Genomic DNA, 27,408 nt, shown 5'->3' on the forward strand with positions numbered 1-27,408 from the left:
TGGGGTCATAGGGGGCCCATGGGTGCCTACCCAACCCCGGAGTATGGACCTCCAAGTCGGCTTGGTTTTCGAGATACACCCGGTCAAAGTCCCATCTTTGACCAGGCATTACTCAGGAACCAAGCCGACTTTGGGCTCCATACTCTGGGGTCATAGGGGGCCCATGGGTGCCTACCCAACCCCGTAGTATGGACCTCCAAGTCGGCTTGGTTTCCGAGATACACCCGGTCAAAGTCCCATCTTTGACCAGGCATTACTCAGGAACCAAGCCGACTTTGGGCTCCATACTCTGGGGTCATGGGGGGCCCATGGGTGCCTACCCAACCCCGGAGTATGGACCTCCAAGTCGGCTTGGTTTCCGAGATACACCCGGTCAAAGCTGGACAGGAAGTGGCCGTATCTCGGAAACGGAAAGGCCCAGGAGCTGGAGACGGTGGGGTCTGAAGGGGCCCTAAGGGCCCTCCTAATGCCCGGAGTTTGGAGCTCCAAATCGGCTTAACTCCCAAGATACACCCGGTTATACATAGGGGACTTTTGGACAAAACGGTCGATATCTCGGAAAGGACGAGTCCCAGCGGGTCGTCCTTCGGGGTGGTGAGGGTCCCCCAGGGGCCCTCTCAGACCCCAGAGTCCCGAGCCTCTGGGACCCTTCCTTCTGAATTGCACCCTTTCCTGTTGGCCCCCGTATCTCGGCCTTAGGGGGCGCTAGAAGCACGGGCCATGGCCCGTTGGAGAGGGCCCCTCGGGACCTTACTTTGACCCGAGTTTGGTGTCGCTAGGCCGCCGGGCCCCCGAGTTATGGCCGTTCAAAGTTTGGAGCCCACCTGTAACTTATTTGACAGGGTCCCTGTAGGCTCCCCGTGGACATTGCATTAAAATGGTCATATTTCACAAATAATGTGGTTATTTTTGGTCAAACCTACTGTACACCACTCAGGGGACACAGCTCCACACACTGATGTACATTACAGCCATTAATTATGCATAATTTGCATAAAATCATACTGTCCACCAACTGCTCACAGGGGCACTGTCAAATAAGTTACAGGTGGGATGCTGTTTTTGACTTAGAAATTTTCAGCGGGTGGATTCTCAGGAACCTTGGGTTGGAGAAAGTGGATCCTCAGGAACCTTGGGTCTGATTATCTGAAAATGTTAATTTATAGGTGAAACCTCTTGTACACCACTCAGGGGACACAGCTCCACACACTGATGTACATCACAGCCATTAATTATGCATAATTTGCATAAAATCATACTGTCCACCAACTGCTCACAGGGGCACCGTCAAATAAGTTACAGGTGGGATGCTGCTTTTGACCGGGCATTACTCAGGAACCAAGCCGACTTTGGGCTCCATACTCTGGGGTCATGGGGGGCCCATGGGTGCCTACCCAACCCCGGAGTATGGACCTCCAAGTCGGCTTGGTTTCCGAGATACACCCGGTCAAAGTCCCATATTTGACCGGGCATTACTCAGGAACCAAGCCGACTTTGGGCTCCATACTCTGGGGTCATGGGGGGCCCATGGGTGCCTACCCAACCCCGGAGTATGGACCTCCAAGTCGGCTTGGTTTCCGAGATACACCCGGTCAAAGCTGGACAGGAAGTGGCCGTATCTCGGAAACGGAAAGGCCCAGGAGCTGGAGACGGTGGGGTCTGAAGGGGCCCTAAGGGCCTTCCTAATGCCCGGAGTTTGGAGCTCCAACTCGGCTTAACTCCCAAGATACACCCGGTTATACATAGGGGACTTTTGGACAAAACGGTCGATATCTCGGAAAGTACGAGTCCCAGCGGGTCGTCCTTCGGGGTGCTGAGGGTCCTCCATGGGCCCTCTCAGACCCCAGAGTCCCGAGCCTCTGGGGCCCTTCCTTCTAAATTGCCCCCTTTCCTGTTGGCCCCCGTATCTCGGCCTTAGGGGGCGCTAGAAGCACGGGCCATGGCCCGTTGGAGAGGGCCCCTCGGGACCTTACTTTGACCCGAGTTTGGTGTTGCTAGGTGGCCGGGCCCCCGAGTTATGGCCGTTCAAAGTTTGGAGCCCACCTGTAACTTATTTGACAGGGTCCCTGTAGGCTCCCCGTGGACATTGCATTAAAATGGTCATATTTCACAAATAATGTGGTTATTTTTGGTCAAACCTACTGTACACCACTCAGGGGACACAGCTCCACACACTGATGTACATTACAGCCATTAATTATGCATAATTTGCATAAAATCATACTGTCCACCAACTGCTCACAGGGGCACCGTCAAATAAGTTACAGGTGGGATGCTGTTTTTGACTTAGAAATTTTCAGCGGGTGGATTCTCAGGAACCTTGGGTTGGAGAAAGTGGATCCTCAGGAACCTTGGGTCTGATTATCTGAAAATGTTAATTTATAGGTGAAACCTACTGTACACCACTCAGGGGACACAGCTCCACACACTGATGTACATGACAGCCATTAATTATGCATAATTTGCATAAAATCATACTGTCCACCAACTGCTCACAGGGGCACCGTCAAATAAGTTACAGGTGGGATGCTGTTTTTGACTTAGAAATTTTCAGCGGGTGGATTCTCAGGAACCTTGGGTTGGAGAAAGTGGATCCTCAGGAACCTTGGGTCTGATTATCTGAAAATGTTAATTTATAGGTGAAACCTACTGTACACCACTCAGGGGACACAGCTCCACACACTGATGTACATCACAGCCATTAATTATGCATAATTTGCATAAAATCATACTGTCCACCAACTGCTCACAGGGGCACTGTCAAATAAGTTACAGGTGGGATGCTGTTTTTGACTTAGAAATTTTCAGCGGGTGGATTCTCAGGAACCTTGGGTTGGAGAAAGTGGATCCTCAGGAACCTTGGGTCTGATTATCTGAAAATGTTAATTTATAGGTGAAACCTACTGTACACCACTCAGGGGACACAGCTCCACACACTGATGTACATGACAGCCATTAATTATGCATAATTTGCATAAAATCATACTGTCCACCAACTGCTCACAGGGGCACCGTCAAATAAGTTACAGGTGGGATGCTGTTTTTGACCGGGCATTACTCAGGAACCAAGCCGACTTTGGGCTCCATACTCTGGGGTCATGGGGGGCCCATGGGTGCCTACCCAACCCCGGAGTATGGACCTCCAAGTCGGCTTGGTTTCCGAGATACACCCGGTCAAAGTCCCATATTTGACCGGGCATTACTCAGGAACCAAGCCGACTTTGGGCTCCATACTCTGGGGTCATGGGGGGCCCATGGGTGCCTACCCAACCCCGGAGTATGGACCTCCAAGTCGGCTTGGTTTCTGAGATACACCCGGTCAAAGCTGGACAGGAAGTGGCCGTATCTCGGAAACGGAAAGGCCCAGGAGCTGGGGACGGTGGGGTCTGAAGGGGCCCTAAGGGCCCTTCTTTTGCCCGGAGTTTGGAGCTCCAAATCGGCTTAACTCCCAAGATACACCCGGTTATACATAGGGGACTTTTGGACAAAACAGTCGATATCTCGGAAAGGACGAGTCCCAGCGGGTCGTCCTTCGGGGTGGTGAGGGTCCCCCAGGGGCCCTCTCAGACCCCAGAGTCCCGAGCCTCTGGGACCCTTCCTTCTGAATTGCACCCTTTCCTGTTGGCCCCCGTATCTCGGCCTTAGGGGGCGCTAGAAGCACGGGCCATGGCCCGTTTGAGAGGGCCCCTCGGGACCTTACTTTGACCCGAGTTTGGTGTCGCTAGGCCGCCGGGCCCCCGAGTTATGGCCGTTCAAAGTTTAGAGCCCTCCTGTAACTTAATTGACAGGTTGCAGGACGGACATCTGGAAAGCAGGGGTCAAAAGGTCGCAGGGGCTCCAAATTTGGCACGGTGGTAGTCCAGGGGCCCCCGAGTCAGGATCCAGAATTTCAGGGTCCTAGCTCGACCCCAAGTCTTTTTCCTAACCCTACCCTATCTTTTCATTGTGACCTTTGGAAAGGGTCTTTCTGTCTATAAGTGAGAGAGGCCTTGTGAGAGATTTTTACAGAGCAGGCCAAAAAAATTTCCCTGCGCTCTAGGGACTCGTCCTCATAGTATTTGGCAATGGGGCCCCTAGGCTACCAGGATGCGAAGTTTGGGGCCCCTCGGACCCCCGGGGGCCGAACAGTAGCCGAGGACACGTGCAACTTATTGCATGCGTTTTCATAGGTGGTTCGTTGGATGGTGTAACAAAAGGTCTGGAGACCAGGGGCCAAAAGATCGCAGGGGCCCCAAATTTGACACAGTGGTAGTCCAGGGGCCCCCCATTCAGGATCTTGAGTTTCAGGGGCCTAGGGGGGGGCAAAAAATTTCCCTGCGCCCTAGGGACTCGTCCTCCTAGTATGTGGTAGTGGGGACCCTAGGCTACCAGGATGCGAAGTTTGGGGCCCCTCGGACCCCCGGGGGCCGAACAGTAGCCGAGGACACGTGCAACTTATTGCATGCGTTTTCATAGGTGGTTCGTGGACAGTGGACCAAAAGGTCCGATTGGCCCCAAATTGACGTCCACGTCTCGTCAGGGGCCCCTGGGGCCGTGTCTGGAGCCTCGTGTCCCTTCGACCCGTTTTCGTGCTTAATTGGCCCAATTGTCTACGAACAGCCTATGTCAAATAGGTTGCAGGACGGACATCTGGAAAGCAGGGGTCAAAAGGTCGCAGGGGCTCCAAATTTGGCACGGTGGTAGTCCAGGGGCCCCCGAGTCAGGATCCAGAATTTCAGGGTCCTAGCTCGACCCCAAGTCTTTTTCTTAACCCTACCCTATCTTTTCATTGTGACCTTTGGAAAGGGTCTTTCTGTCTATAAGTGAGAGAGGCCTTGTGAGAGATTTTTACAGAGCAGGCCAAAAAAATTTCCCTGCGCTCTAGGGACTCGTCCTCATAGTATTTGGCAATTGGGCCCCTAGGCTACCAGGATGCGAAGTTTGGGGCCCCTCAGACCCCCGGGGGCCGAACAGCAGCCGAGGACACGTGCAACTTATTGCATGCGTTTTCATAGGTGGTTCGTTGGATGGTGTAACAAAAGGTCTGGAGACCAGGGGCCAAAAGATCGCAGGGGCCCCAAATTTGACACAGTGGTAGTCCAGGGGCCCCCCATTCAGGATCTTGAGTTTCAGGGGCCACGGGGGGGGCAAAAAATTTCCCTGCGCCCTAGGGACTCGTCCTCCTGATATGTGTCAGTGGGGCCCCTAGGCTACCAGCGTGCGAAATTTGGGGCCCCTCGGACCCCCGGGGGCCGAACAGTAGCCGAGGACACGTGCAACTTATTGCATGCGTTTTCATAGGTGATTCGTGGACAGTGGACCAAAAGGTCCGATTGGCCCCAAATCGACGCCCACGTCTCGTCAGGGGCCCCTGGGGCCGTATCTGGAGCCTCGTGTCCCCTCGACCCGTTTTCGTGCTTAATTGGCCCAATTGTCTACGAACAGCCTATGTCAAATAGGTTGCAGGACGGACGTCTGGAAAGCAGGGGTCAAAAGGTCGCAGGGGCTCCAAATTTGGCACGGTGGTAGTCCAGGGGCCCCCCGTTCAGGATCTTGAGTTTCAGGGGCCTAGGTGGGGGCAAAAAATTTCCCTGCGCCCTAGGGACTCGTCCTCATAGTATGTGGCAATGGGGCCCCTAGGCTACCAGGATGTGAAGTTTGGGGCCCCTCGGACCCCCGGGGGCCGAACAGTAGCCGAGGACACGTGCAACTTATTGCATGCATTTTCATAGGTGGTTCGTGGACATTTGACACTTAGGTGGATGTTTAGGCTGTTCGCGGGACGTGAGGAAGACTACGGTGAAGAGTAGTCACTCAGGTGGCACTTTAGGCACTCTGTTGACGAATTGGTGAAAATAGGCTCCTAGGTGGACATTTAGGCTGTTAGGGGGATGTTTAGGCTCCCCGTGGACATTTTAGGCTGTTAGGGGGACGTTTAGGCTGTCCGTGGACACTTTAGGCTGTTAGGGGGACGTTTAGGCTCCCTGTGGACATTTTAGGCTGTTAGGGGGATGTTTAGGCTGTCCGTGGACAGGGGGCGTGTCCGTGATCGATCCCCGCCCCCTGGCTTCATTTAGGCTGTTAGGGGGATGTTTAGGCTGTCCGTGGACAGGGGGCGTGTCCGGGATCGATCCCCGCCCCCCTGGCTTCATTTAGGCTGTAAGGGGGATGTTTAGGCTGTCCGTGGACATTTTAGGCTGTTAGGGGGACGTTTAGGCTCCCCGTGGACAAGAGGAAGACTATGGTAGGTATTAAGCAGTCAGGGGACACCTAACGCACTTCGTGGACGAAAGGATGAAGAATAAGCTGTCAGGGGGATGGTAACGCACTCCGTGGACGAAAGGATGAAGAATAGGCTGTTAGGGGGATGGTATGTGCAGTTCTTGGACACTGGGGCCCCGTGGACTCCGCAGGCCGTCCGTGGACACCCCCGATGGAGCGTGGTCGCCCCCTAGAGGTGTCCATACAGGGCCCTATGGGCAATGCAGTGCATTGCTACGCCTTACCCCTCGAAAACGCAAAGTGTCCATTTCACCATTGACTTAAGCGGCAAATGGGCGTCCATTTGGTGCAGCGATCCCTCCGAGTGCTTAAGCGTCCAATGGCAGCTTAAATGAATGGGCAAATGTCCACGAACTGCACCGTTTCCCTTACTATTATAACGGTGGATTGCTATTATAACGGCGGATCGCTATTATAACGGCGGATCGCTATTATAACGGCGGATTGCTATTATAACGGCGGATTGCTATTATAACGGCGGATTGCTATTATAACGGTGGATTGCTATTATAACGGCGGATCGCTATTATAACGGCGGATTGCTATTATAACGGTGGATCGCTATTATAACGGCGGATTGCTATTATAACGGCGGATTGCTATTATAACGGTGGATTGCTATTATAACGGTGGATTGCTATTATAACGGCGGATTGCTATTATAACGGCGGATCGCTATTATAACGGCGGATTGCTATTATAACGGCGGATCGCTATTATAACGGCGGATTGCTATTATAACGGCGGATTGCTATTATAACGGCGGATTGCTATTATAACGGTGGATTGCTATTATAACGGCGGATCGCTATTATAACGGCGGATTGCTATTATAACGGTGGATCGCTATTATAACGGCGGATTGCTATTATAACGGCGGATTGCTATTATAACGGTGGATTGCTATTATAACGGCGGATCGCTATTATAACGGCGGATTGCTATTATAACGGTGGATTGCTATTATAACGGCGGATCGCTATTATAACGGCGGATTGCTATTATAACGGTGGATCGCTATTATAACGGCGGATTGCTATTATAACGGCGGATTGCTATTATAACGGCGGATCGCTATTATAACGGCGGATTGCTATTATAACGGCGGATTGCTATTATAACGGTGGATTGCTATTATAACGGCGGATCGCTATTATAACGGCGGATTGCTATTATAACGGTGGATCGCTATTATAACGGCGGATCGCTATTATAACGGCGGATCGCTATTATAACGGCGGATCGCTATTATAACGGCGGATTGCTATTATAACGGCGGATTGCTATTATAACGGTGGATTGCTATTATAACGGCGGATCGCTATTATAACGGCGGATTGCTATTATAACGGCGGATCGCTATTATAACGGCGGATTGCTATTATAACGGTGGATTGCTATTATAACGGTGGATTGCTATTATAACGGCGGATCGCTATTATAACGGCGGATTGCTATTATAACGGTGGATTGCTATTATAACGGCGGATTGCTATTATAACGGCGGATCGCTATTATAACGGCGGATTGCTATTATAACGGTGGATTGCTATTATAACGGTGGATCGCTATTATAACGGCGGATCGCTATTATAACGGCGGATCGCTATTATAACGGCGGATCGCTATTATAACGGCGGATTGCTATTATAACGGCGGATTGCTATTATAACGGCGGATTGCTATTATAACGGCGGATCGCTATTATAACGGCGGATTGCTATTATAACGGCGGATTGCTATTATAACGGTGGATTGCTATTATAACGGCGGATCGCTATTATAACGGCGGATTGCTATTATAACGGCGGATTGCTATTATAACGGTGGATTGCTATTATAACGGCGGATTGCTATTATAACGGCGGATCGCTATTATAACGGCGGATTGCTATTATAACGGCGGATTGCTATTATAACGGCGGATTGCTATTATAACGGCGGATTGCTATTATAACGGCGGATTGCTATTATAACGGCGGATCGCTATTATAACGGCGGATCGCTATTATAACGGCGGACTGCTATTATAACGGCGGATTGCTATTATAACGGCGGATCGCTATTATAACGGTGGATTGCTATTATAACGGCGGATCGCTATTATAACGGCGGATCGCTATTATAACGGCGGATTGCTATTATAACGGCGGATTGCTATTATAACGGCGAATTGCTATTATAACGGCGGATTGCTATTATAACGGCGGATCGCTATTATAACGGCGGATTGCTATTATAACGGCGGATTGCTATTATAACGGCGGATCGCTATTATAACGGCGGATTGCTATTATAACGGCGGATCGCTATTATAACGGTGGATTGCTATTATAACGGCGGATCGCTATTATAACGGCGGATCGCTATTATAACGGCGGATTGCTATTATAACGGCGGATCGCTATTATAACGGCGGATTGCTATTATAACGGCGGATCGCTATTATAACGGCGGATCGCTATTATAACGGCGGATCGCTATTATAACGGCGGATTGCTATTATAACGGCGGATCGCTATTATAACGGCGGATCGCTATTATAACGGCGGATTGCTATTATAACGGCGGATCGCTATTATAACGGCGGATCGCTATTATAACGGTGGATTGCTATTATAACGGCGGATCGCTATTATAACGGTGGATTGCTATTATAACGGCGGATTGCTATTATAACGGTGGATTGCTATTATAACGGCGGATCGCTATTATAACGGTGGATTGCTATTATAACGGTGGATTGCTATTATAACGGCGGATCGCTATTATAACGGTGGATTGCTATTATAACGGCGGATTGCTATTATAACGGCGGATTGCTATTATAACGGTGGATTGCTATTATAACGGCGGATCGCTATTATAACGGTGGATTGCTATTATAACGGCGGATTGCTATTATAACGGTGGATTGCTATTATAACGGTGGATTGCTATTATAACGGCGGATCGCTATTATAACGGCGGATTGCTATTATAACGGCGGATCGCTATTATAACGGTGGATTGCTATTATAACGGCGGATTGCTATTATAACGGCGGATTGCTATTATAACGGCGGATTGCTATTATAACGGCGGATCGCTATTATAACGGCGGATTGCTATTATAACGGCGGATCGCTATTATAACGGCGGATCGCTATTATAACGGCGGATCGCTATTATAACGGCGGATTGCTATTATAACGGCGGATTGCTATTATAACGGCGGATCGCTATTATAACGGCGGATTGCTATTATAACGGCGGATCGCTATTATAACGGTGGATTGCTATTATAACGGCGGATTGCTATTATAACGGCGGATCGCTATTATAACGGCGGATCGCTATTATAACGGTGGATTGCTATTATAACGCCGGATTGCTATTATAACGGCGGATTGCTATTATAACGGTGGATTGCTATTATAATGCCGGATTGCTATTATAACGGCGGATTGCTATTATAACGGTGGATTGCTATTATAACGGTGGATTGCTATTATAACGGCGGATTGCTATTATAACGGTGGATTGCTATTATAACGGCGGATTGCTATTATAACGGCGGATTGCTATTATAACGGCGGATTGCTATTATAACGGTGGATTGCTATTATAACGGTGGATTGCTATTATAACGGCGGATTGCTATTATAACGGTGGATTGCTATTATAACGGTGGATTGCTATTATAACGGCGGATCGCTATTATAACGGCGGATTGCTATTATAACGGCGGATCGCTATTATAACGGTGGATTGCTATTATAACGGCGGATTGCTATTATAACGGCGGATTGCTATTATAACGGCGGATTGCTATTATAACGGCGGATCGCTATTATAACGGCGGATTGCTATTATAATGGCGGATCGCTATTATAACGGCGGATCGCTATTATAACGGCGGATCGCTATTATAACGGCGGATTGCTATTATAACGGCGGATTGCTATTATAACGGCGGATCGCTATTATAACGGCGGATTGCTATTATAACGGCGGATCGCTATTATAACGGTGGATTGCTATTATAACGGCGGATTGCTATTATAACGGCGGATCGCTATTATAACGGCGGATCGCTATTATAACGGTGGATTGCTATTATAACGCCGGATTGCTATTATAACGGCGGATTGCTATTATAACGGTGGATTGCTATTATAACGCCGGATTGCTATTATAACGGCGGATTGCTATTATAACGGTGGATTGCTATTATAACGGTGGATTGCTATTATAACGCCGGATTGCTATTATAACGGCGGATTGCTATTATAACGGTGGATTGCTATTATAACGGCCGATTGCTATTATAACGGCGGATCGCTATTATAACGGCGGATTGCTATTATAACGGTGGATCGCTATTATAACGGCGGATCGCTATTATAACGGCGGATTGCTATTATAACGGCGGATTGCTATTATAACGGCGGATTGCTATTATAACGGTGGATTGCTATTATAACGGCGGATTGCTATTATAACGGCGGATTGCTATTATAACGGCGGATCGCTATTATAACGGCGGATTGCTATTATAACGGCGGATCGCTATTATAACGGTGGATTGCTATTATAACGCCGGATTGCTATTATAACGGCGGATTGCTATTATAACGGCGGATCGCTATTATAACGGCGGATCGCTATTATAACGGCGGATCGCTATTATAACGGCGGATCGCTATTATAACGGCGGATCGCTATTATAACGGCGGATCGCTATTATAACGGCGGATCGCTATTATAACGGCGGATTGCTATTATAACGGCGGATTGCTATTATAACGGCGGATCGCTATTATAACGGCGGATCGCTATTATAACGGCGGATTGCTATTATAACGGCGGGTTTGCCGGCGCACGCCAGGAGCGGTTCACAGCCGAGGAGACAGACGTTCTCGTCAGGGCCGTAAAACACAGAGAAGTGACATTGGGGATGATGGAGAAACACACACACATTAGCTTCGGTTAAACACGCGTATAATAATTTGGGTCATTGTGTAATCTAGATTTATGCCTATTTTTCACATCTTCACGGACACAACAATTTCCCTCGTGTGTTAATATCTTTCCTTGTAATAATGTATGATTTGTAAAAATGAAAACTGCTGTGTCTGTTTAGATTAGAGAATCAAAGTGTGTGTGTTGTTCACACGCTACATAATGGCCAAGCACGCGCTCTTAAAATAGCATATGACTAACGCGCGGCGCCGCTGTCTTTAGACTGGGTTTCTCCTGGTCAGTGGCGGAGTTGTTTTCTGGAACTGCAGAATATCACCAGGGAACGTTTGCGCTGGCAAACTTGACAAAGTTGACAAAGTCAATTGCGCTGGGTGCAAGATAGGGCCCTTGATGTTTTGTGGGCTTGACTTTGCTGCAAATAACAGCGTAAGCTAGGTTTTGGCTGAGTGAAGCTGAGCCTTTGCACCCTCTGGGATGGGTTATTACCTACTTTGGATGAACCTGTCAGGAGTGTCTGGAGAAACTAGAGATGTAGGGGTGCTGTTCATCATCTCAAGATCTGACGCATGTGTGGCCATGCTTGAGTAATGTCACCTCTGATCTTCAGTGCCACTTGAGGTATGATGTCTTCACTAATGCTTGATTCGTGCTCCTTCAGTTCATCTTTTAGTTTCTGGCAAACCTTTACAAGTTCGTCCATTGTCAAATTGTCAGGGTAAACCAACAGCTTTCCTTGGTATGATGTGTAAAGATTCACCAAATCCAGCTTCGAGCTTGTGACGTAGGAGTTTCTGTGTAGAAGGTGGCACTTGTGTTACACCACATTCAGCCTTTCTGTCACCCGTCTAGAGGTCCGGTCTGTGAATGCCCCACTGTGGGATGTTCAATCAGACCTTCCCTGATGTATGCAAAACTTTACGGAGCGCCTCTTCTGCTGCTTCATAAAGACATTCTGCTTGGTCCAAGTTAATTTCACCATGTATGTATTTGGATCCTTTGTGTACACCTGTAGGATCTGTGGTAATGATCTTCAGCTGCTAGTTCACGGCTGACTATGGCTAGCATTCTGTCGTCACATTTCCTGACCCTATTATCAGCTCTCAACTCTGTGCATTTTGTCTGGCTCTCTTTTGACCTTTCAAAAATGCTACATTTGTAACAAAAAATATATACAAAAATGTTTTTATCTTAAATTTAAGATTTGTACGCTGATGCCTGGGAAGTGTGCAATAACCGGTATATCAAAAACAAGGACCATGTGTGGTGCTAAGAATAGCATCAGGACTAGCCGTTTCCAATGATGCTATGTGCTAGTCTGTGCAAAAAGTATTTGAAGTAATCTGGTTTTGAATCACATGAAATTTCAGCCGTCTTAAACTACCTCCATCTCTGCATCTCCACACACTCATCAATCTTTTTTGAATTACTCACAAAGTTGTTATTGTATAAAACAGGAATCAAAGAACGAGTGGACCTTCTGCTTCACAGTGACGCCAGTATCCTGCTCACAACAAAGATGGTCTGAGTAATCTTGATTTGAAAATGCATCAAATTAAACAAAGGTGCAATCATCGGTCATGTCTTCTTCACACAGCTGAATAACACATATCAAAATAAACAGCAGGACTCACCTTTTCAGATGATGCTAGTGGCTCGAAACTTTTTAAACTAGCACCAGTCGTTGTTGTTGCTTAATTTACTATTTCAAATACAGTACATGTTTTCAAATTGCTAGGTCATGGATTATCCCACCATCATGGTTCTGAAATCACCAGATTACAGTCTTGTCGATCCATATCTGAAGATATCCCCCCTAACATCAATATCTTTAGAGATAGATTTACAAATATAATAATTTAATAGATGCATAAAATAGTTTTCTTTAATATGAAGGCTAATATAAAACATATGTTTCAAAGTACTTCTATGGACAAATTCTGGCTTGGCCCATGGACTAATAGGGGAGATTTGAGCACAATATCAGTGAAGACCTGGGTCTATGTCTTCTAATGAGAATCAGGGGCTTTTTATGGTATTAATTGAATTCAATTAAAAATAATTAAAAAGTACAATAATATTACAAGAAAAGATAATCAAATAATAACTGTCTGTTATAACTCTGCATAGCATGAAAAGCGCTGATGACATGTAATGTTTGCATGGAAATAAATACATATGTTGACTGGCAAGCCTAAAACATAATTTGCCTTGCATTTCTGACTGAATATTTTTTAGTACTGAGACTTCGACAGAAGATACATGTTTTAATATTTAGATCATTTCTATTATTGATTGATCAGGATATAAAGAGAGTTTTAGGCTAGGCTTACCTATTATAACAAAAAAGTGTTTATTAAACTTTGCCTAACTTACCCTACTTTTAGTCGTGTACTTGGAGAGTGTATGATAAACTCACTATCAATGGCTATAAATCGATGGCATAAAAACATGGTAAACAATGACAAACTATCGGGCATAAATGAACAGGTATTTTTAATAAAACCATGGTTATTTTCGTTGGGGATGTTTACAGCATTTCAGAATTTTTGTAAACAATATGCACCAAGATGACGTCATGGTGAATTGTCGTATTGTTAGCCCCGCCCATTCACCGAAAATCTAACGGCACCCCTGTAGCTCCGTCCCTTTAAATTGCGCGTAATTCCTTGACATATAATGTGATACATAAAAGTCATTAAAATCTATTTCATGTCATGAAATTTAACCTATTTTCCAAATTCTAATTTCCAAAACCATTTATTGTTGTCCGTACACACGCAGTGCAGTGTGCGAATCTGTCCGCTAGGAGTCGCAGTTCCTCAGTGTGATCTCAGATCTGGCGCTTCTGTCTCGGGTCTCGGCTCGCTCAACCCGCCGCCATTTTGAATCCGAATCGCTCACACTACACCCGCGCTAAACTGGAACTATGCCGCGGGGCCGGCCGCGAAAACAGAGGGTTAAAGATGACAGCGAAACCGGTAAAGTCAACCGCAATCTCACAAATAAAAACCTCACACCATAAGCTGCTTGTTTAAGTCCGTAGTGCATGTCTAGAATGGGGCAGAAGTTTAGAGAAAGCCATTTGAAGCGCGTGTATATAGTCCCCGGATATAGTATTGCCCTGTGAGTGTGTGTGTTGCTGCAGGAGTGATTGCGGCGGAATGATATTAATAACACGCTCGTGTGCCGCAGATTGAGAGAATGCTCCCCTCACACACTTCAGATGTCACTCGCCTGCACTAGAGGAACATGTACACTTAATTAAAGCGCTTTTTGAGCAGATCCGCGTCGATGCTAATGTTAGCTCAAGCTTCCGTACATCAGTGAGGAGGGCTGGAACATGTCGAGCTGTCGTGTTAGCCGTGTTTACAGTCTATTCTGGCGATAATGTGCAGATGCTGTGATGATACCGCATGCTGTTGACACTGTGTGTGTTATTGATTTAAAGAATAACCAGATCAGTGTAATGTTTACTTGCTCTCCAGACTTTACTAGCTGAACAAAACCTTCATAAAAAGAGGAATACAGTTCGCAGTCAGCCGATGATTGTGTTTCGGCTTGTAGCAGGTTTACTATGGTAACGTTACTGTGTTAGTAAACAGACAGGTATTTACCTTGTGACTGTAAAGGTAACCACCAGCGGGCATTGTTGAATAATATAGGCTATATAAAATGTAATATTAGCATTATTTTAACAGCTACGTTAAGATTGTGTCTCAAGAACTAGTTTGACTCACTAGCAGGTAACCAATGTGTAATCAATCTCACTTTTTGGATTCAAAGTAGACCAATCTACCTTTTTATGTTACTAATGTTATAAAGTCATGAACAATCTGGAAGAGTTTTTTTTTTTTTTTTTTTGCAACTGGTCTTACAATTTTTTTTTGCAAAAATGCAACTGGTCACTGATAAAGTAACTTTGTAAAACTTTTAATAACATTGATGGAAAATAGGGCTGCCCAATATATCAAATTTATCGAAATATCGCAAATGTATATATCTCAATATGCATATCGCAACAGCTTGCAATAAATGGGGTCATGAACAAAAGACACAATTTTTCTTAGCTTTAATAAGTATCAGGATATATTTAATTCATACAGTGAAAACTAAGCAATGTTTTATTTTTATATTTTATGATTCAGTATCTTTTATTAGCTAATTAAACCTAATGTAGGATAACCTGAAACCCGTGGTTTACACTGATGTTAAAATAACACTTCTTATGCTACAGTAAAACACTGATGTTCACTTTCTTGTCATTAAAAGAATGTGAAACACATGTAGGTTATATAATTTAAAATATATTTTAAAGATAATTTAAGTTTATTTTACACACTTTAAGCATTATCATATCGCATATCGAATATCGCATTATTTAAGGAGTTATCGCATATCGCATTTTTCTTCAATATCGCACAGCCCTAAGAAAAGTCTCAAAAATATCTATTAAAGTTGCAGGTGATTTATTAACATTGCAAGTGTTAAAAAAGCCTGATGAGTAAATAGGAGTATTATTATATAGGATATAATAATAGGATAACTCCATTAATAGGAGTAAACTGTACTGTTGAAGTAAGCGACCTGTTCTGGAAAGCAAGTGACTGCTGTGGAGCATACACACATCACAGTCTGCACAGAGAACCCCTTTTCAAAGGAGTTTGTTCAGTTTTCTATAATGTTCAAACAAAAAAATTTGTCCTCATACCTTGAACCTAGACCGTTAAAAAAACAAGTCCTCCAGCACATTATTCAAATCTCATCACGGCTTAAATGCACTGAATTAAAATTATTTTATTGTCCTCAAAACTCATAAGACCTTTAAACTCCAACCACATTATTTTCCCTGGCTATCTAAATAAGATAACAAGTAGGCTATGTGCATTGATGTCTATGAATGATGATATTATATTAGACATTCAGCTTCTGAAGGGCGTTATACATTATAAAAAATAAAATAAAAAACGAACATTGTTGAAGTTTGAACATATTACTCAGTGCATGTAGAACATATAAGACACTTATTTTTTTACTTTTTCGCCATAAATGTATTGCCTGACCATGGTGAAATCTTTTGATACTAAAAAACAATATTTGCACAAGATTGATGATATGAATCCCCCAGGAGGACGGAGTAGCCTAAAAATATATGACTGTCAGCGCGAATGTTGTTTGGCTAGATGAGAACTATACTGTCCTTCGGATGAGACGTTAAACCGAGGTCCTGACTCTCCGTGGTCATTCAAAATCCCAGGATGTTCTTCGAAAAAGAGTAAAGGTGTAACCCCGGCATCCTGGCCAAATATGCCCAGTGGCCTCTGTCCATCATGGCCTCCTCATCATCCCCATACACTGATTGGCTTCATCACGGTCTCATCTCCACCAGTAAGCGGGTGTGTGGTGGGCGTTCTGGCACAATATGGCTGCCGTCGCATCATCAGGTGGAGCTGCAAACTGCTGGAGGTTGAGGAGATTCCCCCTTCCATATGTGAAGCGCTTTGAGGTCCCAGAAAAAGCGCTAGGCTATATAAATGTAACAAATTATTATTATTATTATTTAACATTAAATAGTTCATGTACTGTATAGAAATAGTAATAGTACTGCCGTAACCAATCAGACCACAAGATCCCACCCAAAAGGCTGCCGTAACCAATCAGACCTCACAGTTCTGCCCAAAATGCTGCCGTAACCAATCAGACCTCACAGTTCTGCCCAAAATGCTGCCGTAACCAATCAGACCTCACAGTTCTGCCCAAAATGCTGCCGTAACCAATCAGACCACAAGATCCCACCCAAAAGGCTGCCGTAACCAATCAGACCTCACAGTTCTGCCCAAAATGCTGTCGTAACCAATCAGACCTCACAGTTCTGCCCAAAAGGCTGCCGTAACCAATCAGACCACAAGATCCCACCCAAAAGGCTGCCGTAACCAATCAGACCTCACAGTTCTGCCCAAAATGCTGCCGTAACCAATCAGACCACAAGGTCCCGCCCAAAATACTGTCATAATGTCATAACCAATTCTGCCCAAAATGCTGCCGTAACCAATCAGACCTCACAGTTCTGCCCAAAATGCTGCCGTAACCAATCAGACCACAAGATCCCACCCAAAAGGCTGCCGTAACCAATCAGACCTCACAGTTCTGCCCAAAATGCTGTCGTAACCAATCAGACCACAAGATCCCACCCAAAAGGCTGCCGTAACCAATCAGACCACAAGATCCCACCCAAAAGGCTGCCGTAACCAATCAGACCACAAGATCCCACCCAAAAGGCTGCCGTAACCAATCAGACCACAAGATCCCACCCAAAAGGCTGCCGTAACCAATCAGACCACAAGATCCCACCCAAAATGCTGCCGTAACCAATCAGACCTCACAGTTCTGCCCAAAATGCTGTCGTAACCAATCAGACCACAAGATCCCACCCAAAAGGCTGCCGTAACCAATCAGACCTCACAGTTCTGCCCAAAAGGCTGCCGTAACCAATCAGACCACAAGATCCCACCCAAAAGGCTGCCGTAACCAATCAGACCTCACAGTTCTGCCCAAAAGGCTGTCGTAACCAATCAGACCACAAGATCCCACCCAAAAGGCTGCCGTAACCAATCAGACCACAAGATCCCACCCAAAAGGCTGCCGTAACCAATCAGACCTCACAGTTCTGCCCAAAATGCTGCCGTAACCAATCAGACCTCACAGTTCTGCCCAAAATGCTGCCGTAACCAATCAGACCACAAGATCCCACCCAAAATGCTGCCGTAACCAATCAGACCTCACAGTTCTGTCCAAAATGCTGCCGTAACCAATCAGACCACAAGGTCCCGCCCAAAATACTGTCATAATGTCATAACCAATTCTGCCCAAAATGCTGCCGTAACCAATCAGACCTCACAGTCCTGCCCAAAATTCTTCCTTAACCAAGACTTCAGAGTCCTGCCCAAAAGGCTGCCGTAACCAATCAGAACATAAGGTCCCGCCCAAAATGCTGTCATAACCAATCAGACCTCAAGCCCCTGCCCAAATCAGAAAAATAAATTATTTTTGTAGTCACACCATCATTTGTGTCGAGTACGTAAACTTTTGAATGGGGTCATTTTTATAAATTTAGCTAATATTTTGTGTTGTGGACTGTAAACATCTGTAATGTGGAAGACCTTATTCAGATCTTATTCAATAAAAAACAACAAACAAATTTATGATGCCTTTTATTTTGTTATTATTAACATTTTAATAAACGTTTAGCAGATTCTGCAGGTGTTTGTAAACGGAGGATCACTGTACGGTTGAGATTTGAGCCCAGGTTGTATCGACACTAACCAGAAACTCTATTACTGGAATAACATCATTCACTGATATTAGCAGCACTGAGTTGGTCAGTGTTTTCTAAGGGTGCGTTCACATCTGTAGTGCGGTTCATCTGGTGCGTTCACATCTGTAGTGCGGTTCATTCGGTGCGGACCAAGGGCGAAACATTATACTCTGTAGCATTCACACCACACCGATTGCTCTGGTCCGAACCAGTTGAAGAGTTGATGAAACGAACGTGACAACATCCACACTACTCGTTGGCCAGATGTGTCTTGAACGTATTTCCATAACTACACTTCAATTGGTCAGAATTAACGTGCAGGGAAATTCCAACAGAACTCTTGGAAGTAAGCAACGAGGAGTAAAATCCGGCAGACAGCGTGCAGCAGAAAATAACGTTTTAATGCAATGCAATTTAAAATTTGAGACCTTGTTGCATATCAAAAGTATCAAAGCACAAAGATGACTGGGATTATTGGATGGCAGGAGCTACAGATCTTTTTTAGTGAAGTTTTGTTTGTGCATCAACAGAAAACAGCGAGATTTAATAATCCATATCTGTGGATGTTAATTCAAATCGTGAAATCCATATTGTCAACCCAGCGCTAAACATCCACACAGCTGACAGGATTATGTGTTGTAGTTTATCCACATTGTGTGCATGAAAGGCTGAACGCAGTCTAAATGAGCATCGGAGGAGCGACCCTGATCCCAAACCCAGTCTGGAGCCGCACGGGTATATCTGTGGCAATAGCCAACTGTATATGGGTCAAAATTATCCATTTTTCTTTTATGCCAAAAATCATGAGGATATTAAGATCATGTTCCATGAAGATATTTAGTAAATGTCCTGCCGTAAATATATAAAACATGTATTTGTGTGAGTGAATGCAGCACAATGCACAACTTTAAAGGAGATTTTTAAAGGAGATTTTCTCAATGTTTACATTGTGCACAATCGTGAACATAAATCGTGAACATAAATGCACAACTTTAAAGGAGATTTAAATTTTTTTGCTCCTCAGATTCCAGATTTTCAATAGTTGTGTCTCGACCAAATATTGTCCTATCCTAAGACACCACACATCAGTGGAGAGATTATTTATTCAGCTGATGTATAAATCAAATTTTTGCAAAAAAATGGCCCCATGTGACTGGTGTTGTGTCCACAGGTCCGGGAGCCGGCTCAGAGAGCCAGAAGCAGGCCGAGAACAAATGTAATATTTGCTCCCAGAATTATCCCAGCGAGAGTCAACTCCAGAGACACCTGCGGGAGCACGAGGTCAACGACAAGGCAAGAGAGCGCACTTCATCTTCATCATCATCATCATCATCATAACCAGATGTGATAGCATTCAACACATGCACAGATGTTTGTTGAACAGCCAAGGTTCACACCAGCCACTGATTCACATGCTCACACCCAGTTTCTCTTAATTCTCCACAAGGAAAAAAGCTGTAATGTTTATATGAAGTTTCAGAAAGCTGCTTTCTGGAGAACCCTTAATAAAGCTGTTTCTTCTGTTGACTTTAAAACCTGTCTGTGCTCAGCGCATTGTAACAAACAACTAAAAGTAGAGTTTATTAGCCACGTTTCCATTACAGACTTGCTCAACTTTTGCGATACTTTCTAAATGTCGATAAAAAACTATTTCGAAAAGACGGCGTTTCTGATGTTATGCGAATAAAACCTAACATTAGAATTGTTCCTCTTGCGATAAGTCATTCCAAGCATCATGGGGATGATGTTTACGTCACGTGTACCTCAGCCGCCGCACTAGCCGTTAACGGAAGGAGACGCGTCTGTTATCCAGCTTTACTGGCGAGGAAAGACCCTTATACTGGGAGCGGCTCGTATGAGGAGTTTCTCACACATTTCTGCTTCAAGATCGCAATTTGAAGGGTAATGGAAACACAGCTGTTGTCATTAGGATTCTTTTATTATGTACTAGTCCTGTTTTGGTAGAAAGACAAAAAGGTTTAATTGGCATTGATGGTTCCATGAAGAAACTTTAACATCCATGGAATCTTTCCATTCCACAAAATGTTGTATATAGTGGAAAAGGTTCTTTAGATTATTCAACACAGAAAGAAGTGGTTATTGTAAGACCGGATCCCTGGAAGGCTCTTTGGGGGAGCAGAACTGGTTCGTCTCTGGCCTTTCGGAAGCTTTATCTTTAAGAGTGTAGTTGATGTGTTTGTCCTGAACTGCTGATAACTGTTCCTCACTCCTCCCTGCTTCAGCCGTACCGGTGTGACCAGTGTCCGGTGTCCTTTAATGTGGAGTACAATCTGGACCTCCACAAGTCCACGCACGCCACCAGCGAGGCCAAGTGCCCCGTGTGCCACAAGAAGTTCTCTCGAGTGGCCAGTCTGAAGGCTCACGTCATGGTCCACGAGAAAGAAGAGGTCGGTCACTCCATCTTCCCCCGTAACAAACCCTTCCCTCGCGGGTCAGAATCACCCGGGGCCATACAGTTATACTTAATCACGGTTTCATATTTTTTAATGCAATGTTTTTGTAGATATTTTTTCATTTGATTTACCTTTAAATTTCTAGATTTGATCAATAAATAATATACAAATTGTAATTTAGTAAATTAAGTCCTCACATTCTTTCAACTTAATTCAAAATAACTCACAATTTCATGCATGACCCTTTTAATCCAGCTCTAAATATATTTCACTGTGTGTCTTTGACCTCTTGAGGAAATATAATAATATAAGCTGATATTTCCTGACTCTCGATGGGCTTATAGCTCTATATGCAGCCGATGAGCTGTTCCTCTGGGTCCTAAAGACAGTTAGCTTCAGTGTGAGTTCAGATACACGTGTACACATTATACAATCATTTTTTGGTAAAGTTTTAGCATTCCATTCATCTCAGATTGACCCGCGAGTGAAGGATTTGTTACCAAATTTCAAACACAAAACTCCTTGAATCCGTTAAAAAAAGAGTGTGTATTCGTGGTTGGAGTGCGACAGAAGTCCTGGGGTCTTGACCCCCCCGATCAACACTCAGTTTAAAAAACTAAATTGAGTGTCAAAACCCTCCCGAGGGAAGGATGAGGATGAGTAATTCCACTGCCTAGTGTTGAGGACCTGAAACGTTGGTTAATGACCTCTTCATCCTCCTCCTCCTCCTCCTCATCAGCAGCGTGTGCTTTGTGTCGTCAGAACTTCTTGTGCTCGGAGTGCGGAGACGAGTTCATCCTGCAGAGTCAGCTGTCAGTGCACCTGGAGGAACACCGGCAGGAGCTCAGCGGCAGCAACACACACTCCTGCCGGACCTGCCGCCGGGAGTTCCCCACACACAGCCAGCTCCGGGAACACCTGAGGAGCCACGCCAAGACCAGGTGTGTGTGTGTGTGCACTCGTCTCGTCTTCAGAACACACACCTCTCGCAGCGCTTCTGCATGCGGACACAGTTTATGTAGTGTACAAGGGAAGATTTGTTCACATGAGTCTGGTGAACATTTGGGAAGATGGGAATCATGCTAATTTGGAACTACATGAGGGTTCGTAAATGAGAAAATGATCACATCGGTTTCATTTGTGCACGAAAACTAAAGTTAATGGTACTATGAAAACAAGCTGGGAAACGTCTCGGTTCGAACCTCCTCAACCTGTCATGAATAGATCACACGGACTGAAGTTCACTTTAACAAGATCCCTGATCATTACAGCCTGATCTCACCAGACGCAATAAATGGGTCCGTGTTAACCAGAGTTTTTGTCTTAACCTGAAAAAACAACATACAAAGTATGACAACGGTAATCTCAGATACGGATTATGTGCTTTATTTAATGTTCAAATCGTCTAATGTGTTTTTGAATATCATTTATATCTGTAATGAAAGCAACAATGGATTCACATCAGATTTGTTTGCGAGTGCAGTGTGCTTACAGAGAGACTCCGCCCACACTCTCTTCTGATTGGCTGTGAGATTTGACTATTTTGATTAAGAGTGCAGTGCGCCTGCAGAGAGACTCCGCCCACACACTCTTCTGATTGGCTGTGAGATTTGATTGGTTTGATTAAGAGTGCAGTGCGCTTGCAGAGAGACCCCGCCCACACGCTCTTCTGATTGGCTCTGAGATTTGATTGATTTGATTAAGAGTGCAGTGCGCTTACAGAGAGACTCCGCCCACACGCTCTTCTGATTGGCTGTGAGATTTGATTGGTTTGATTAAGAGTGCAGTGCGCTTGCAGAGAGACCCCGCCCACACGCTCTTCTGATTGGCTCTGAGATTTGATTGATTTGATTAAGAGTGCAGTGCGCTTACAGAGACTCCGCCCACACGCTCTTCTGATTGGCTCTGAGATTTGATTGATTTGATTAAGAGTGCAGTGCGCTTATAGATAGACTCCGCCCACACGCTCTTCTGATTGGCTGTGAGATTTGATTGGTTTGATTAAGAGTGCAGTGCGCTTACAGAGAGACTCCGCCCACACACTCTTCTGATTGGGTGTGAGATTTGACTATTTTGATTAAGAGTGCAGTGCGCTTGCAGAGAGACTCCGCCCACACGATCTTCTGATTGGCTGTGAGATTTGATTGGTTTCATTAAGAGTGCAGTGCGCTTACAGAGAGACTCCGCCCACACGCTCTTCTGATTGGCTGTGAGATTTGACTATTTTGATTAAGAGTGCAGTGCGCTTGCAGAGAGACTTCGCCCACACGATCTTCTGATTGGCTGTGAGATTTGATTGGTTTGATTAAGAGTGCAGTGCGCTTACAGAGAGACTCCGCCCACACGCTCTTCTGATTGGCTGTGAGATTTGACTATTTTGATTAAGAGTGCAGTGCGCTTGCAGAGAGACTCCGCCCACACGATCTTCTGATTGGCTGTGAGATTTGATTGGTTTGATTAAGAGTGCAGTGCGCTTACAGAGAGACTCCGCCCACACGCTCTTCTGATTGGCTGTGAGATTTGACTATTTTGATTAAGAGTGCAGTGCGCTTGCAGAGAGACTCCGCCCACACGATCTTCTGATTGGCTGTGAGATTTGATTGGTTTGATTAAGAGTGCAGTGCGCTTACAGAGAGACTCCGCCCACACGCTCTTCTGATTGCCTGTGAGATTTGACTATTTTGATTAAGAGTGCAGTGCGCTTGCAGAGAGACTCCGCCCACACGATCTTCTGATTGGCTGTGAGATTTGATTGGTTTGATTAAGAGTGCAGTGCGCTTGCAGAGAGACTCCGCCCACACGATCTTCTGATTGGCTGTGAGATTTGATTGGTTTGATTAAGAGTGCAGTGCGCTTACAGAGAGACTCCGCCCACACGCTCTTCTGATTGGGTGTGAGATTTGACTATTTTGATTAAGAGTGCAGTGCGCTTGCAGAGAGACTCCGCCCACACGATCTTCTGATTGGCTGTGAGATTTGATTGGTTTGATTAAGAGTGCAGTGCGCTTGCAGAGAGACTCCGCCCACACGATCTTCTGATTGGCTGTAAGATTTGATTGGTTTGATTAAGAGTGCAGTGCGCTTACAGAGAGACTCCGCCCACACGCTCTTCTGATTGGCTGTGAGATTTGATTGGTTTGATTAAGAGTGCAGTGCGCTTGCAGAGAGACTCCGCCCACACGATCTTCTGATTGGCTGTGAGATTTGATTGGTTTGATTAAGAGTGCAGTGCGCTTACAGAGAGACTCCGCCCACACGCTCTTCTGATTGGCTGTGAGATTTGATTGATTTGATTAAGAGTGCAGTGCGCTTACAGAGAGACTCCGCCCACACGCTCTTCTGATTGGCTCTGAGATTTGATTGATTTGATTAAGAGTGCAGTGCGCTTACAGAGAGACTCCGCCCACACGCTCTTCTGATTGGCTGTGAGATTTGATTGATTTGATTAAGAGTGCAGTGCGCTTACAGAGAGACTCCGCCCACACGCTCTTCTGATTGGCTCTGAGATTTGATTGATTTGATTAAGAGTGCAGTGCGCTTACAGAGAGACTCCGCCCACACGCTCTTCTGATTGGCTGTGAGATTTGATTGGTTTGATTAAGAGTGCAGTGCGCTTGCAGAGAGACTCCGCCCACACGCTCTTCTGATTGGCTCTGAGATTTGATTGATTTGATTAAGAGTGCAGTGCGCTTACAGAGAGACTCCGCCCACACGCTCTTCTGATTGGCTGTGAGATTTGATTGGTTTGATTAAGAGTGCAGTGCGCTTGCAGAGAGACCCCGCCCACACGCTCTTCTGATTGGCTCTGAGATTTGATTGATTTGATTAAGAGTGCAGTGCGCTTACAGAGAGACTCCGCCCACACGCTCTTCTGATTGGCTCTGAGATTTGATTGATTTGATTAAGAGTGCAGTGCGCTTATAGATAGACTCCGCCCACACGCTCTTCTGATTGGCTGTGAGATTTGATTGGTTTGATTAAGAGTGCAGTGCGCTTACAGAGAGACTCCGCCCACACGCTCTTCTGATTGGGTGTGAGATTTGATTGGTTTGATTAAGAGTGCAGTGCGCTTACAGAGAGACTCCGCCCACACGCTCTTCTGATTGGCTGTGAGATTTGACTATTTTGATTAAGAGTGCAGTGCGCTTGCAGAGAGACTCCGCCCACACGATCTTCTGATTGGCTGTGAGATTTGATTGGTTTGATTAAGAGTGCAGTGCGCTTACAGAGAGACTCCGCCCACACGCTCTTCTGATTGGCTGTGAGATTTGACTATTTTGATTAAGAGTGCAGTGCGCTTGCAGAGAGACTCCGCCCACACGATCTTCTGATTGGCTGTGAGATTTGATTGGTTTGATTAAGAGTGCAGTGCGCTTACAGAGAGACTCCGCCCACACGCTCTTCTGATTGGCTGTGAGATTTGACTATTTTGATTAAGAGTGCAGTGCGCCTGGAGAGAGACTCCGCCCACACACTCTTCTGATTGGCTGTGAGATTTGATTGGTTTGATTAAGAGTGCAGTGCGCTTGCAGAGAGACCCCGCCCACACGCTCTTCTGATTGGCTCTGAGATTTGATTGATTTGATTAAGAGTGCAGTGCGCTTACAGAGAGACTCCGCCCACACGCTCTTCTGATTGGCTGTGAGATTTGATTGGTTTGATTAAGAGTGCAGTGCGCTTGCAGAGAGACCCCGCCCACACGCTCTTCTGATTGGCTCTGAGATTTGATTGATTTGATTAAGAGTGCAGTGCGCTTACAGAGAGACTCCGCCCACACACTCTTCTGATTGGCTCTGAGATTTGATTGATTTGATTAAGAGTGCAGTGCGCTTATAGATAGACTCCGCCCACACGCTCTTCTGATTGGCTGTGAGATTTGATTGGTTTGATTAAGAGTGCAGTGCGCTTACAGAGAGACTCCGCCCACACGCTCTTTTGATTGGGTGTGAGATTTGACTATTTTGATTAAGAGTGCAGTGCGCTTGCAGAGAGACTCCGCCCACACGATCTTCTGATTGGCTGTGAGATTTGATTGGTTTGATTAAGAGTGCAGTGCGCTTACAGAGAGACTCCGCTCACACGCTCTTCTGATTGGCTGTGAGATTTGACTATTTTGATTAAGAGTGCAGTGCGCTTACAGAGAGACTCCGCCCACACGCTCTTCTGATTGGCTGTGAGATTTGACTATTTTGATTAAGAGTGCAGTGCGATTACAGAGAGACTCCGCCCACACGCTCTTCTGATTGGCTGTGAGATTTGATTGGTTTGATTAAGAGTGCAGTGCGCTTGCAGAGAGACTCCGCCCACACGCTCTTCTGATTGGCTGTGAGATTTGATTGGTTTGATTAAGAGTGCAGTGCGCTTACAGAGAGACTCCGCCCACACGCTCTTCTGATTGGCTGTGAGATTTGACTATTTTGATTAAGAGTGCAGTGCGCTTGCAGAGAGACTCCGCCCACACGCTCTTCTGATTGGCTGTGAGATTTGATTGGTTTGATTAAGAGTGCAGTGCGCTTGCAGAGAGACTCCGCCCACACGCTCTTCTGATTGGCTGTGAGATTTGACTATTTTGATTAAGAGTGCAGTGCGCTTGCAGAGAGACTCCGCCCACACGATCTTCTGATTGGCTGTGAGATTTGATTGGTTTGATTAAGAGTGCAGTGCGCTTACAGAGAGACTCCGCCCACACGCTCTTCTGATTGGCTGTGAGATTTGACTATTTTGATTAAGAGTGCAGTGCGCTTGCAGAGAGACTCCGCCCACACGCTCTTCTGATTGGCTGTGAGATTTGATTGGTTTGATTAAGAGTTCAGTGCGCTTGCAGAGAGACTCCGCCCACACGCTCTTCTGATTGGCTGTGAGATTTGACTATTTTGATTAAGAGTGCAGTGCGCTTGCAGAGAGACTCCGCCCACACGCTCTTTTGATTGGCTGTGAGATTTGATTGGTTTGATTAAGAGTGCAGTGCGCTTGCAGAGAGACTCCGCCCACACGCTCTTCTGATTGGCTGTGAGATTTGATTGGTTTGATTAAGAGTGCAGTGCGATTACAGAGAGACCCCGCCCACACGCTCTTCTGATTGGCTGTGAGATTTGATTGATTTGATTAAGAGTGCAGTGCGCTTGCAGAGAGACTCCGCCCACACGCTCTTCTGATTGGCTGTGAGATTTGATTGGTTTGATTAAGAGTGCAGTGCGCTTACAGAGAGACTCCGCCCACACGCTCTTCTGATTGGCTGTGAGATCTGATTGGTTTGATTAAGAGTGCAGTGCGATTACAGAGAGACCCCGCCCACACGCTCTTCTGATTGGCTGTGAGATTTGATTGATTTGATTAAGAGTGCAGTGCGCTTGCAGAGAGACTCCGCCCACACGCTCTTCTGATTGGCTGTGAGATTTGATTGGTTTGATTAAGAGTGCAGTGCGATTACAGAGAGACCCCGCCCACACGCTCTTC

The 27,408-nt window shown here is 45.7% G+C and overlaps 1 protein-coding gene across 1 annotated transcript in view; it reads left to right on the top strand.

The window, feature by feature from the left end:
* The first annotated feature begins 14,048 nt into the window (after positions 1-14,048).
* znf236 (zinc finger protein 236) overlaps positions 14,049-27,408 on the top strand; it is a 78,836-nt gene continuing 65,476 nt past the window's right edge. Inside the window, exons 1-4 of the mRNA XM_079625474.1 lie at positions 14,049-14,204; positions 19,710-19,831; positions 20,782-20,946; positions 21,715-21,893. Of these exons, the coding sequence (XP_079481600.1) occupies positions 14,153-14,204; positions 19,710-19,831; positions 20,782-20,946; positions 21,715-21,893 (518 nt within the window). The 5' untranslated portion in view covers positions 14,049-14,152. The remainder of the gene's footprint in view (positions 14,205-19,709; positions 19,832-20,781; positions 20,947-21,714; positions 21,894-27,408) is intronic.

The sequence above is a fragment of the Phoxinus phoxinus genome (genome assembly GCF_949152265.1).
Source record: "Phoxinus phoxinus genome assembly, chromosome: 10".
In the NCBI taxonomy this organism is placed as follows: Eukaryota; Metazoa; Chordata; class Actinopteri; order Cypriniformes; family Leuciscidae; genus Phoxinus; species Phoxinus phoxinus.